At 15.5% G+C, this 14,779-nt stretch overlaps 2 protein-coding genes across 2 annotated transcripts, besides 22 other annotated features; one reads left to right on the top strand and one right to left on the bottom strand. All coding sequences in view use genetic code 6, as the record gives it.

Moving 5' to 3' along the window:
• Positions 1-359: 359 nt before the first annotated feature.
• Positions 360-405: a microsatellite.
• Positions 406-842: 437 nt separating this feature from the next.
• Positions 843-883: a microsatellite.
• A 68-nt stretch (positions 884-951) lies between these two features.
• Positions 952-1,005: a microsatellite.
• Positions 1,006-3,238: 2,233 nt separating this feature from the next.
• Positions 3,239-3,283: a microsatellite.
• Positions 3,284-3,712: 429 nt separating this feature from the next.
• Positions 3,713-3,746: a microsatellite.
• Positions 3,747-4,172: 426 nt separating this feature from the next.
• On the bottom strand, positions 4,173-4,851 carry IMG5_155110 (hypothetical protein). The gene has a single exon (XM_004030657.1). The coding sequence runs from the start codon at positions 4,655-4,657 to the stop codon at positions 4,244-4,246; it is 414 nt and encodes a 137-aa protein (XP_004030705.1). The 5' UTR covers positions 4,658-4,851; the 3' UTR covers positions 4,173-4,243.
• Positions 4,852-6,162: 1,311 nt separating this feature from the next.
• Positions 6,163-6,196: a microsatellite.
• Positions 6,197-6,517: 321 nt separating this feature from the next.
• Positions 6,518-6,557: a microsatellite.
• A 272-nt stretch (positions 6,558-6,829) lies between these two features.
• Positions 6,830-6,903: a microsatellite.
• A 526-nt stretch (positions 6,904-7,429) lies between these two features.
• Positions 7,430-7,487: a microsatellite.
• Positions 7,488-7,642: 155 nt separating this feature from the next.
• Positions 7,643-7,710: a microsatellite.
• A 191-nt stretch (positions 7,711-7,901) lies between these two features.
• IMG5_155100 (phage head-tail family protein, putative) lies at positions 7,902-13,109 on the top strand (the record flags this gene model as incomplete). Its single annotated transcript, XM_004030656.1, has 10 exons — positions 7,902-8,974; positions 9,042-10,042; positions 10,092-10,297; positions 10,355-10,492; positions 10,533-10,734; positions 10,817-11,201; positions 11,254-11,351; positions 11,556-12,067; positions 12,114-12,678; positions 12,733-13,109. The coding sequence occupies 10 exons, from the start codon at positions 7,902-7,904 to the stop codon at positions 13,107-13,109; spliced, it is 4,557 nt and encodes a 1,518-aa protein (XP_004030704.1).
• Positions 11,353-11,502: a microsatellite.
• Positions 11,353-11,515: a microsatellite.
• Positions 11,353-11,535: a microsatellite.
• Positions 11,353-11,546: a microsatellite.
• Positions 11,364-11,543: a microsatellite.
• Positions 11,377-11,448: a microsatellite.
• Positions 11,409-11,504: a microsatellite.
• Positions 11,424-11,506: a microsatellite.
• Positions 11,475-11,543: a microsatellite.
• Positions 11,627-11,850: a microsatellite.
• A 191-nt stretch (positions 13,110-13,300) lies between the features above and the next one.
• Positions 13,301-13,333: a microsatellite.
• Positions 13,334-13,825: 492 nt separating this feature from the next.
• Positions 13,826-13,872: a microsatellite.
• Between the last annotated feature and the right edge of the window lie 907 nt (positions 13,873-14,779).

The raw sequence follows: 14,779 nt of genomic DNA, 5'->3' as shown, positions 1-14,779 counted from the left end.
TTTAAAATAGTTTCTTTTATATAACTTCTTCCTCATTTATTTATGTAATAGAATTCGAAGTTGCAGAACAATCTAAAAATTCATATTCATCAAACGAGTTTATTTAATCAAAATGAATAGATTAATCTCCTAAAATGTTTATTTCATCACTTTTAGTACTCATATTGGAATATCTGTTTGAGCATAAATTGCTTAGGTTAGTTGATTACAAATTTTTAGAATCTGTATTTTTAAAGTAGAAATTCTTTACATTATTTTTTGGTGATTTTTATGGCTCTACTTCAAAAAATTATTATTATTTTTAAAATGTGAATTAAGTTTGCATATTAATATTTTTTTATTATTATTATTTGTGTTTATTATTTTCTAATTTTTTTATTTTTATTATGAAATTTATTTATTTTTTAATTAAAAGTAAAATAATAATTTAATTTAGATACTTTTTAAATTTTAAATATTGTGTTTTTTATTTTTTTAAAAATTATATTTATTTCGAATAATAATTTAAGATAAAATATAAATTTAAATCTTTCTTTATTATTTTTTTATAAATTAGAAATATTTTAAATAATTTTATGTTTATGTAATTTCATATATGATTATATTTTTTTTAGTTTTTATTCATCTTAATTAATAATTTGAATATTTTTTTATTTTTATTTTTTTCTATTATAAATACATTTAATTTTATTTTTTTAATTATTTATTTAAATTCAAATCTAAAAAATGCGCTTTACTTATATTTTAAAAAAACAATTAATAATTAATTTTTATTATTGAATATATTATTTTTAAAAAAAATACATTAAAAAAAATTAATTACTTTAAAAAGTATTCAAGAATTTTAATTAAAATATATTTTTTTAACTAAAATAATATTTTTATATTAATTTTTAATATAATTATTTCTCATATATTATATATAAATTATATTTAAAATAATTTTTATATTTATTTATTTAAAATTCAAATTCTTTATTTAAAATTTAATTATTTAATTTAAAAGATAGCTAATTTTATAAATTAATCCTAAATTAATACACAATTATTTAAAATAAACTAGTTTTATATAAAAAACTAAAAAAATTCATTCAAACTAGTTTTTAAATATTGATTTTATTTCATAAATTAAATTATTAATTATTTGATAGAGTATATTATATTTTTAAGAATTTAAAAAAAACTTATTTATAAATATAAATACTAAATAAATTTCAAATAAAAATTAAAAATTAATATTCTTTAAAATTAATAAATTTTATTATTTTATAATAAAACTCTTTAAATTTAAAAAATTAAGTTAATATTTTATTTATAAGAATTAATTTTTTTATTTAAAGATCAGTAGATTTATATTATAAGTAAAAATAATATATGTATTAATCAAAATTTTATTTAAATTAAAATTCATATTCCTTTTTTATTGAATGATTTCCTCAGTTTAGTGTAGTTTGTTGTATTTAATGTTTTATTAATAGTTTTCAAAAACTACGAAATTTTAATAAAATCAGATTTCATATCATTGTTTTATCTCCATAAATTTTTCAGGTAACTAAAATATTTTATATAAATTTTTAAAAAATATTATTTGCTTTTTATTTTTTAAATACCATCAACATTAAAAGAAACCTAAAAATCAAAAAAACTCAATTTTTATAAAGATAATTACTTATTTATATACTTTTTAAAATCGGTAACACTTGTAATTTATATATTTTAAAGTATTCCTTTTAATATACTGAATAATATTATCAAATAAAATATATTATAATTAATTTTCTAAATACATTCTTAAAACTATATATTATTTATTATTTTATTATATCAATTTTCATATATATATATATATAATTTTACTCAATTTCAATATTTCTACCTTCAATAAAAACTATTTTCAATTTTTTTTTTTTTGTAATTTCATTTTTCTAATATCTTTTACACTCTGCATTTCTTTTTATCATTAATCATTAATTTATTTTAAAGCTTCTTCATCTTAAGTAAGTTTTTTTGATTATTTGAAACAAATTTTTTAAGAAAGAGTTAAAAGTTAGTTTATATAATTGTCTTTTTCTTATTATTTTATTTTTTATATGATTTCATAATTCTTATCATTTAAATTTTTTCTATTAGGAATAAATAAAAAACCATTTTATAATAAAGAAATTTATTAATATTTTTAACAAAAATATATTTTATTTACTAAATTTATTTCCTTTAAAATGTAAATATTTTAAGATTTTCTATTTACTCTTATAAATTATTATAAAAAAAAAAAACTCTAGTTTATAAGGATTTCTATATATATATTGTCGATTTTCGAAATTTAATAAATTTTAATTAATTAGATTTTCTTAGAAGTCAAAATCTTCAATCCTTTAAATTAAATTATTTGCCAATTTTAAAGTTTAATAATTATTTGACCTATATATTTTAATAAAACTTCCATTTTGTTAAATTTTGTAATGAATAAATTTCAATAATATTATTTTTATACAATAATTGCTTTCTAAGTTAATTTAAATTTTATAAACAGCTTATTTCTTTTATTTAATTATTAGATAAATTTAAATAAAGTAATATTCAAAAGCCTACTAAATTTTAAATTTAATGCATTAATATTTTATCTTAAAAAATTAAAATTTTTAGCTTCTCCTCTTCACCTAACTAATTTATTTTCAAGTTCATATTGCTGTCTATAACAAACCAAAACTCCTTAAATTTAAGGTATTTCACAAAATATAATGTTTCTGTAATATATTAGTAAATATACATATTAATTTTTTAATAAATAATGATATATTTCATTCTTATCATATTATATTAATACTTGTAATTGCATATTTAATCATTAATTTTTATATTAAATGATTTTTTGACATATTTTAACATATAATCTTTTAAGTTTTTAATTAATACTTTAATTATAAAAAATAAAATATTTTTTTTTATTTATAAATTTATATCTAAATATATTAATATTTTATTTTTTACTTTTTAAATCTTATAATAATTTTAAGAAGCTAATTATTTATATTTTTTTATATAAATTTTTAAACTTAATAATTGATTTATATTTTAAAATTATATTACTTTAAATTACTAATTTTTTAATTTATGCATACAATGCGATACTATTATTTTATAAGAGACAAATAATTTTAATTATGTTTTATGAAGATATATTTTTATTTATACTTTTCCTATTTTTATGTATTATTTAGTAATATTTTGTTTTCTTTTTTATTTAAAAAAAAACATATATTTTTTTATAAAATAAAATATAAATTATATTTTTTATCATTTAATCCTTTATTATTATAAATTAATATATTGCATTTTTTATTATATTATATTTTTTCTTTACTTTTTTATAATAAATATTGTTTATTTATTTATTATTTGCTTTTACAATTTTTTTTTATAAATATTAAAAATCTTATATATATATATATTATTTACTTATGATATTATATTCAAGTTAATTATATTTTTATCTTTAAATAAACAAATAATATTTATTTATATAAATAATGTATATTAAAAATTATAAGTTACATTCTATGTTATTATATAGTTGTTAAATTAATAAGTATATGTTTGACAATATAAATAAATATATATTTATATAAATAAACTAGAAATAACTTTACTATGTTTAAATATATTTGTTAATAAATAAAGTAGATTTTATTTATAAGTTTTATTTAATTAAAAATTAATAAATAAATTAAATTAAAAATAAATTATAAAAAATTATTTTAATTTAAATAAAATATGTAAAATATTAAAATTGTTGATTTTTATAAATACATTTAAAATAAAAATATTTAATTTTTATATTTATAATTTTAAATTTGCCATTTCAATAAAGCTTTTATAAGTTTTTCATTTATACTTTTATATTTTGATTTAAATATTTATAAATTTTATCTTTAAATTTTATTCATTATTATAGTATTTATTTCTTGTATATAAATTTTAAATTAATTAGCCGGGAATATTTACAATTGATTAAAAAAACTACAAAAACACCTTTTATTAAAAATAAAAAAATTAAAAACAACAAACAAAGCTTGAATAATTATTAAAAAAAAAAAATATCATAATAAAAAAAATGGATATATTTACAAGAAATATTTATAAAATATACTAATAAATGAACAAAGTAAAAGTATAAGAAACTAAAAAAACTATAAAAAAAGCTAAATAAGAAGAAAAATTAAAACTGTAGGGCAAATCATTTTCAACAATCCCTTTGAAATAAAAGCAGCAAACAAATTTAAATGTAATGAACAATTTTTACCTTTCCCCTCCAAAAATGACCTAAACAAGTAAATTAAGAAACAAAAGTGATTTAATAAATAAAGATGTAATAAAAAATAATAAAACTTGCAAAAAATTAAGTCTAAAAGATATAAATGATATAAAGGAATAATTTGAAAAATTTAGAACTAATAAAAACTAAATGAAGTCCCTTTAATTTATAAAAAATTTAGAAAAAATCGATTCTTAGAAATTAAAAACATGCAGCAGTAGTAAAGAACCTAGTAAAAGATATGAAATTGACAATTCTATGAAAAAATAATAACATTTGAATGAAAAAATTAAAAAACTTATAGATAGTAAAATAATTTAATCTTCTGATGAATTTGCTCATGAATAATAAAAAGAAAATAAATAATTCTAAGAAGGAAAAAATAATAATATTTCATCTATCTTTTTTCAAAAATTATAAGTAAATTCTAAAAATTAGTTCTATTTAGAAGATTATATTGTTGATATTGTATAAAAATATAAAAATCTTCAAATTTAATATCATAATTAAGCTTTAAAAAATAAAATCTTTTAGTATAAAATAAAAAATTTGGAAAAAGTCAACTAAAAATAAAAACAATAAATTCAATAATTATAAAATAATAATGCAAAAAAAACTACAATAATACAGTATATATTTATATATTATTTTTATATTTATCATTAAAATAAAAATAGGACAGAAAACAGCACTATTGAGTGTACATAAATTACATAAAATACAATAAATTTTCTACAATAATCTGAAATTTCTTAATAATCATTATCTGATAATGAAGCTATTTAAAAAAAGCACATAAGTTAGTATTTTACTAGCTTTATTCAAAGTTAATAATAAAAGCCTTACTTAATTTAATTCAAAGTAAATTTTTATATATTTTTTAAAAAATATTTAAATATAAATAGAATAAAAATAATTAAATTTATGATAATACTTTAGTAAAAAAAAAAATAATTAATGATTACTATTTTGTAAAATAAAATTAAGCAAATTGTGTAAATTGAAGAGAAAAGCAAAAAATAAAACTTCTTAATATTAGATTTAATATTTTTATTTACATATAAATTAATTATATTTTATAATTTTTTTAAAATAATGAATTAATAATAATTATAATCAAATAAAAAATAAAAAATTATAAATTAATAACAATATATATTTTTTTTAAATAAATGTGTATATATATATAATTGATTTTGTTATAAATATTAATATTTTTATTGAATCTTTAATTTTTTAAAATAAAGTTATTCTTTTAATTAATTAAATTATTATAAAAATAAAACATATGCTTATGGATAATTTCATTTTTGTTTCGGCTTTTTCACAATTATGAACATTTTAATTTTTATTTAGTTATATATTTATTATTGTAATAATCTTGATTTAAAAACTTTTGATTGCTATCTATCGAATTTGCTTTATAATTTAGATTTATCGATAATAATTATGAATTTATTTATAATTTTTTTTCTTTTATTCAAAAATAAATGAACTTAATTATAAATAAACATCTATGGTTTTTTAGATTTTTGTTCAGTTTCATATTATCTATTATTTTAAACTATTGTATATAATAAGAATTTATGATATTCTTATGCATTTTAATTAAAGTATTTCTTTAATATTTTTGATTTGTTAAGCTATTTAAATAATTCTATTTATTTATTTAATTGAAAATTACTTAATTTAAAAATCTTGCTTGAGATATAAAAAAATAGAATTATACAATTATTTATTTTTACATATTTGAGTTTAACTATTTTCTTTTTCATTAATAATGGCTTTAAGTTTAATTATCGACTTATTTTTTCCTTTATATATATTAAATACATAGTATAACCAGCTTTAATTTATTATTATTTTAATTTTATTTTTATTAATTTCTATTTAGAAATTCAAAAAGCTTTTTATACACTGATTTTATTGTTTTTAATATTTTTTTATTTAATTTAATGTCCGATTACTTTATTTTAAACTAATTTATTAAGTAAAGATAGTTCTTTATAATTATTAAATTAAATATTGGTGATATGATACTATCTCATTTTTTTATTATTGTTTTAGAATAAAGAATTAAAAAAAATATAAAAATAATTTGATTGATTATATACTAAAAGTTAAAAATAAATTAGTTAAATAAAAACTAAACAACTTTTAAATATATAATAAAATATAATTATTTTTAAATTGTTTTATTTAAAAAAAAAAATTAATAAATACAAAATAAAAATTAAAAAATCATTTAGCATCTTCATAATAATCGTATTCTTCTAATTCTAAAGAATCTACAGATTAATCATAACCTTAACTTATAGAAGCACCGATTGTATCTTCAATACTACTTGCAAGAGGATTATGCTTTTTAGTTTTATTTTAGTTTACGTTTAATTATTAAATTTAGTTTTCTTCTTCAGATAGTTCTTCAAATTTGATAGATTCTTCGATTTCATTTTAATTATTATTAGATATATTATGATCAAATTTATTAAATAAACTATTTTTTTCTTTTAAATTATTATTATTATTATTATTATTATTATTATTATTATTATTATTATTTTTATTATAATTATTATAATTATTATGATTGCTTTTATTTTTATTTGTACTAGTATTATTTTTAACTTCAATATCGCATTTATTTTATATTATTTATAATAAAAGTGGTTTTTGTTCATTTTTATTTAATTTAAATTTATTTATTAAATCATTTCTATTTATTTCTTAATTATTATTAGTTTCATTCTAAAATATATTTAAAGAATATTCCAAGTTATAAAACTATAATAATTCTTTTATTAAAGTAAAAATTGTTTTTTCTTCTTCTGAAATATTTTAAAGTTTTTAATTTATTGTATATAATTTTGATTAATTTAATAGTTAAACCTTTTATGAAGTTTAATATTTTTTATTTTTATTATTTTCTTAATTTTGATTTAAAGGAGGATTATCAATTGTATTATAAACTATAGTTCGTATTTACGCTTTCACATTGCTTAATTATCCTGATTATTCTAATGTTTTAAATAATAAATCTTTTAATTCTTCTAATTATTTATCTGACATAAAATTTTTAAAATATAAAAAAATAAGTTTTTTTATTTAAATAATTATAAATATATATATATAGATGTATAAATAATATATATTTATATAATTATATATATATTTTTTTACTATAAATTTTTATAATCTTTATCAATTTTTTATTTTTTAATATTAACTTTTATGTTTACTTAAATTTTTATATTTAAAATTTTTCTATAAAATATCTTTAATACATAAATCTCATCTATCATTTTATATAATAAATATTTTGTTACGATTAATATAAACATATTACATTATATATTAAATTTAATTAATAACACATATAATTATTATTTAATTTATAAAAGTTTAAAATTAATTTAATTTTTAATTAAATATAATAATAAAATTATATGAATTAAATTAAAATAGTTTTATTTAAAAATAAAAAACAAATTAAAGCAAAATAAAATTTGCTGTTAAAAATAAAAAATATACATATCAAATATTTTTTATCTATAATAATTACTAAATTGAACTAAAAAAGTAACAAATGAATGTTCTTAAAACTGAACCCGTTAAAATTTTATAAGGACATAGAGTTTTAGTCCCAGAATACGACAAACTAACAAAAATGGAAAAGTTATTAACAAAAATAGAATCTGATATTTAAAAAAGAACAAAAGATTAAGATAAAATAGCATTTTTAGATACAATGAAAAAGGTTTATTTAAAGAAAAAAATAAAATATTTTTATTTTAAACAAACATATATTTTAAAAAAGACACATTAATTATATCAGTTAATATTAGGAGAAATGCACTATTAATTAGGAATATTAAAATTAGATAAATTTACATCAATAATTTAAAAAATATTTAGTGGATAAAATATATTAATGAATGTAATATTATAAATGAAAACAAATATGGAATTTGACGTAGACTAGTTATTATATAATCTAAAAAACTTAAAAACCAGATCTGTATAATAAAAGCGTAATAATTCATTTGATGTATCAAAAACTAGCGAATAAAATATAAGTATTCCTAGTTATGATAAAAGAGACTAATATAAACCTTCTTTAATGAAAAGATTAAACAAATAAGAGTCAAGACTTTTATAGAATTATGAAAGAATTATCACTATGGAGAAAGGTACAGATACTGAAGAAGATATGATTAATGCTAAAAGATCAAGTAATATTATACAAAAATAAAACGAAATAGAATAAATTAAAAACGAATTGATTGAGGCTAATAATGATGTTAGCGAATTTCTTAATAATAAAAAAAATCTTAATTTTGGATTAGAACCTTCGAATGCTGAAAAATCTTTGAGATCAGTTTTGAAAGATTTATCTTAAAAAAAAAATATGCTACTTAATGTATTATTATTTTTTTTTTAAAAAAAAAATCTTTTTTAGTGGAATAGGAAGGATTAGATTTATTAGGAAAATAATCTGTGCTTGATAATGGATATGAAAGAATTGAAAACGATTTAATTACAGGATTAAAAGATGTTGCAAATAGAGCTAAGAATGCACAAGAAAACAATAAATATAAGTAAAATTTTAAAAATAGTTAAGATAAAAGAGATATTGAATTTTAAGAAAACTCAACATAAGTAATTTTATTTTATTTTGTTAAAATATATATATAAAATAGACAGAGAGAGATATTTTAAAAGAAAGGTTTGAAAAGTTACAATTTGAAATAAAATAAAAAGAGAAGAAACTTTAAGATTTAGAAAAGAAATTTAAAGATATAAAAAACAATAATGAATAATTAGAAATAAAATTCAAAGGAGTAAATGGAAAACTAGAAGAAATGCTATTTGCATAAAAAAAGAGAGATGATGAGGAAAAAGCAAGGAGAAAAAATACCTAAAAAGACATAGTATTCAGTCAAGTTGACAAAGATAAAATAAAAAAAATAATAGAAGAAAATATAAAACTCAAATTAAAAATGAAAGAATTAGTCGAAGAAATAAAAAAAATAGAAGACGAAAATAAACATAATTTAAATTCATTTAGAAAATTCATAATGTCTTCCAATCTTACTGATGAATAAAAAAGATTCATTTTGGGAAAAGCCGAAGATCTTTTTAAACTAGAATACTCTAAAAGATTTAACATAAAAGAAATAGAATAAATGGCTAAAATAGACCTAGAAATGCTTAAAGATCCTTTAGTTAAAGACTGTGTGGGTGATGGATTATTGTTGGTTAAAAATATTAAAGCAGAAGAAAAGGCTAAATAGTAAGAAAGACTTAATAATCCTAATTATGATTCTGAATTTGATCCTGAGCTTTTAGAAGAAGGTGAAAAATTAATTGTAAGAAAAGTAAAAAGAAAAGTTAAAAGATTAAATTCTAAAGGTGAATGGATTGAAGATGAAATCGAAATTGAAGAAGAAGTTATTATTGACACTAAAACTGGAAAAGAACTTAGATCTAGAGATAAAGCTCCTTAATCAGGATTAGTTGTTGATCCTGCAATTGTTGATTTCGTAAATAAGCATGGAGGGTTGGCTATTGGAGGTAGTAAATTTGTTTTACCTCAAAAACCAGGAAGACCAATTGATAAAGATGGAAAACCAGTAAATGAAGGAGAATGGTTTATTGACGAAAAAGGGAATAGAGTAAAAATGGTAAAAAATGCTAATGGAGATGAAGAATATGAAATCGAAGAAAGTAAATTAATTTATCTGTTTTTTTTTATACATATATTTTTTATTTTAAGAATATATTGATGAGAATGGTTAAGAAAAAGTTAGAGTTAAAAAAATGAAAGTTAAAAAAGATTAAGTAATTTTTACTTTTTTATATTTTATCAAATTATATATAATTTAGAATGGAAACGAATATACAGAAGAATAATTTATTGATCCTAATACAGGAAAGAAAGTAAATGTTGTAAAAAAAGTTATTAAAGATAAAGATGGAAATGTAAATTTAATTAACAAAAAATAGTAAAATATGAATTTATTAAAAAAAAACAAAAAGGATATAATAGAAGAAGTGACAACAGATGAAAATGGAAACAAAGTAGTAAAAAGAATAAAAGTTCAAAAAGATAAAGATGGAAACGATGTTATAGAAGAAGAAATCGTCGATTAATTTGGGAATAAATAAATTATTAGGGTATTTTTTTAAAAAATAAAAATTTAAATACAAAAAAAAGACAAAGAAAATGAAAGATAAAGATGGAAACGAAGTAATAGTAAAAGAAATATTAAATGCAGATGGAACAGTAACAACAGTAACAGAAAAAATAGACAAAAAAGGAAACAAAATAGTTATTGAAGAAAAAATAGATAAGTTTGGAAACAAAACAAAAACCGAAAAAAAAATTGTTGTAGGCGCAGATGGAAAACAAATTATTGGTAAAAAATATATATTTTAAGTCAATAATTTTTTTTATTTTATTTTATTTAATTTTTAAAAAAAATAAAAAATAAAAAAAAGAGGAAATTTATTTTGATGAAAAAGGTAATAAAATAACAAAAAACACAAAAACAATGGTAGATGAGAATGGAAATAGTTATGCATAAGAGACTATTGTGGATTAGTTTGGAAATAAAATAATAAAAAATGTAAGAAAGAAAGTTGATTAAAATGGAAATATGTATATTGAAGAAGAAATTATAGAAGCAGATGGGAAAAAAAGAATAATTAAAAAAACAGTTGACAAAGACGGAAACGAAATCGAATAAGAAGAAATTATTGATGAGCATGGAAATAAAATTATTATTACTAAAAAAAAAAATAAAGATGGAATAGTTACTGAAGAAAGATACAACCCTTTAACTGGAGAAAAAACTATTCTAAAAAAACATATAGATAGTAGTGGGTATTTATTATATAATTTATTTTTTAACAAAAAAATAAAAATAAAAAAAAAGACGAGAAGTTATTGAAGAAACTAAAATCGATAAAAATGGAAACACCTAAGTTACTAAAAAAATATTATCAAAAGATAAAAATGGAAATACTATTATTGGTTTTTATTTTATTTTTTATAATTATTATTTTTATATATTTTTTTATAATTTTATTTTTATTTTTATTTATCTTTTTTACAATTATTTTTTTTATTTATTTTTTTATAATTATTATTATATTATTTTTTTATAATTATATTTATTATTTTTTTTTTTTTTTTTTTATAACTATTATTTTTATTTATTTTTTTATATTTAAAAAGAGGAGTCTTTCATTGATCCAAAAACAGGAAAATAAGTAACAGTTTAAAAAAAATTAACTAAAGATAAATTCGGAAATTAAATAATCGAAGAAACATACATAGACCCAAGCACAGGAAAATAAGTAACAGTAAAAATGAAAATTACAAAGGATAAAGATGCAAATGAAGTTATAGAAGAAAGCTACATAGACCCAGCTACAGGAAAAACAGTAAAGAAAAAAGTAATCAAAGATAAAGATGGAAACGAAATAATAGAAGAATCTTATATTGACCCAACCACAGGAAAAACAGTAACTATAAGAAAAAAAATTACAAAAGATAAAGATGGTAATAATATTGTAGAAGAATAAGTTATTGATGAAAATGGAAACGCAAAAACCGTAAAAACAAAAGTCTATAGAGATATTGATGGAAAACAAGTTATTGAAGAAGAAATTACAGGAGCTGATGGTAAAAAATACAAAGTCATGAAAAAATTCTATAGAGACGAAAATGGGAATGAAATAGTAGAAGTAATTATTTATTCTGAAATTTCTTTTTTTTTATAAAAAAATAAAGGAAGAAATATTAGATGATAATGGTAATAAAGTAATAATAAAAAAGAAAATCGGAAAAGATGGAAAAATAACAATCGAAGAAACTAAAATAGGAAAAGATGGTAAAAAAACAATAACATAAAAAATAATTAATAATGATGGAACAATACAAGAAACGACAATAGATTCAAATGGAAAAGTAATTCATAGGCAAGTAAATGGATAATCAAAATAAGAAAAAGAAGTTTAAACGGATTTTGATTTAGAAAAATAATTAAAAGCAATTCTTTTATAATTAGGTTGTGATAATTCGAAAGTAGATGAACTTGTTTAATAAATTATTGATTTTATTAATAAAGGAGAGGCTATTGTAATGGGAGATTCTAAAAAAATTACTAATAGGATGTAATAAAAAGGTATTATAGACGATATTATAAACATGTCAGGGCATTAAGTTATTAAATAAAATAAATATATAAAGAAAAATGATAATTAATAAGAAAATGAAGATAAATAACTTGAACTATTAGATGGAATGGACGAAGATTAATAATTAGAAGCTTTATTTAAAAAATTTATGTCTAAAAGTAATAAATATATTACTTTATATTTTATTTAGTATTATTATTTTTTATAAATAGAAAATGAAATGGGAGATTTGATTAAATTGGTAAAAAATAATGCTGGAAAAAATAATAACGAAGATCTTGATATTGAAGATTTTAAAAAATACTTTAGAAAAATGTAAGAAATTCATGCGAAATGTGGAGAAAATTGTCCCCATTTAAAAAGATTTTATGAAAGATTAGGATTCACTTGGTAAAAATACAAAAGGAGATACTTAAAATTAAAAGACACAAAAATTTAAGCATTTAATAAAGTTAAAGAAGTCAAAAATAGTCTAAAATCTCCATAAAAAGAAGATTATATTTGGGAACCTGTTGAAGAAGCGAAAAGTTAAAGTAAAGGGAATGTAACTAATTTTCCTTCTAATGATGAGATAAACAAAGATAAATGAAAGTCATTTTTTTACAATATAGTTATTTATTGGAAGTTTTTATTAAATATATATTTATTTGATATAATAATTATACTTTTAATAAGATTTAATTAATATTTTTTTTTTTTTAATTTAAAAAATATTATACATATAAAATTTAATTTTAAACTTTTAGAGAATTTTATGTATTTTATATTTAAGAATACAACTATTTTTATTATATTATTTTTATAATTATTATTACTTTTAATTTATGAAAGCATAGTCTTAAATTTTATAAATAAATATAAATTAAAATATTATAAATATATTAAAGGAGAAAAAATATATAAATAAAAATTGAAAAATAAAATTTATTTGTTTTCTAATTTTTTTGTAATAAGCATTAAAATATTTTTATTTATTTACAAATTCATTTTATAACTATAAATTATATATATAAACTTGTAATTTTAATATTAATATATTATTTCATATTTAAATTTTTATATTAGTATGCTGTTTTATAATTTTTTCCTATCTTAAAAACATTAATAAAAAAAATTATGTATTTTTTTGTTATAAAAATATTAATTTTATTTATTCGATATTTCTTTTAAAATAAATATTTTTATTTTCTTACTTATTTTAGATAAAAAATTAATTTAAAGTATTTTATCAGAGTATTATTTAAACATTTTTATATTTTTTTTTTTAAAAAAAAAACTAAATATAATATAATATAATATATCAAAATTTTAATAAAATAAAAATAAAATATTTTAGATAAATTATAAATAAAGAATTATTATTATTTATAGTTAGTATTTAAATTTATAAATAATTTAAAATTTAATATTAAAATTTTTATATAAAAAGTTTATTATCAAATCGCCCTTATTTATTATTAACCAAAGAGCTTTTAAACACTAATATCACAAATAATAAAATTGATAAAGTTAAAAATTATTAATATAATTGTTAAAAATAATGAATTAAATATTTTAATTTTGATTAAAATTTAATAGAAAATAAACTCTGAAATATTATTATTTATTAATGAAGTAATAGATTTTATATTTAAAAAATATAATTTTTTATGCTTTAAATTTAAAATTATTTATTATGAGATAATTAAAAATTTAATTGGCATTATTTGCTTTTTTTATATATTTTAGTTTTTATCAAAAACTGTTTTTAACATTAAATAAATATATTATTTTTTACCTAATATATATTTATTTTTAACTATGTTAATAATAGATTTTTAAAACAATTGAAAATATATTTATTTATATTTAAAAACAATATATCTAATTAAAATAAGTAAAAAATTAAACTATATGTATAATAAAGAAAATAAATTTTTATTTTTAAAAAATAAACTATTATTAATCATTTTAATTTACACATTTAAAATTCTATTTAATTATGATAAAAATATTATATTTAATTTTAATATGTATAAAAAAATAAATTAGATTATAAAAACAAAACTATTAATCTTTCATTTTTTCGAAAAGAAATTGTTAATTTACATTTATAAAAAAACCTATTTATATAAAGAATATTACTTTAAAAAATTTTAAAGGCAAAATAAATATATATTGATTCATTATAATATAATAATTTTACTTACTATGATTACTTATTAGAAATTTATTATTAGAAGAGCTTATTTCTTTAATATTTTAATAAATAACATATAA

This window comes from Ichthyophthirius multifiliis (genome assembly GCF_000220395.1).
Source record: "Ichthyophthirius multifiliis unplaced genomic scaffold scaff_1120509251180, whole genome shotgun sequence".
In the NCBI taxonomy this organism is placed as follows: domain Eukaryota; phylum Ciliophora; class Oligohymenophorea; order Hymenostomatida; genus Ichthyophthirius; species Ichthyophthirius multifiliis.
The sequence above is the reverse complement of the archived record's forward strand: the minus strand, read 5'-3'. Positions and strand labels throughout refer to the sequence as shown.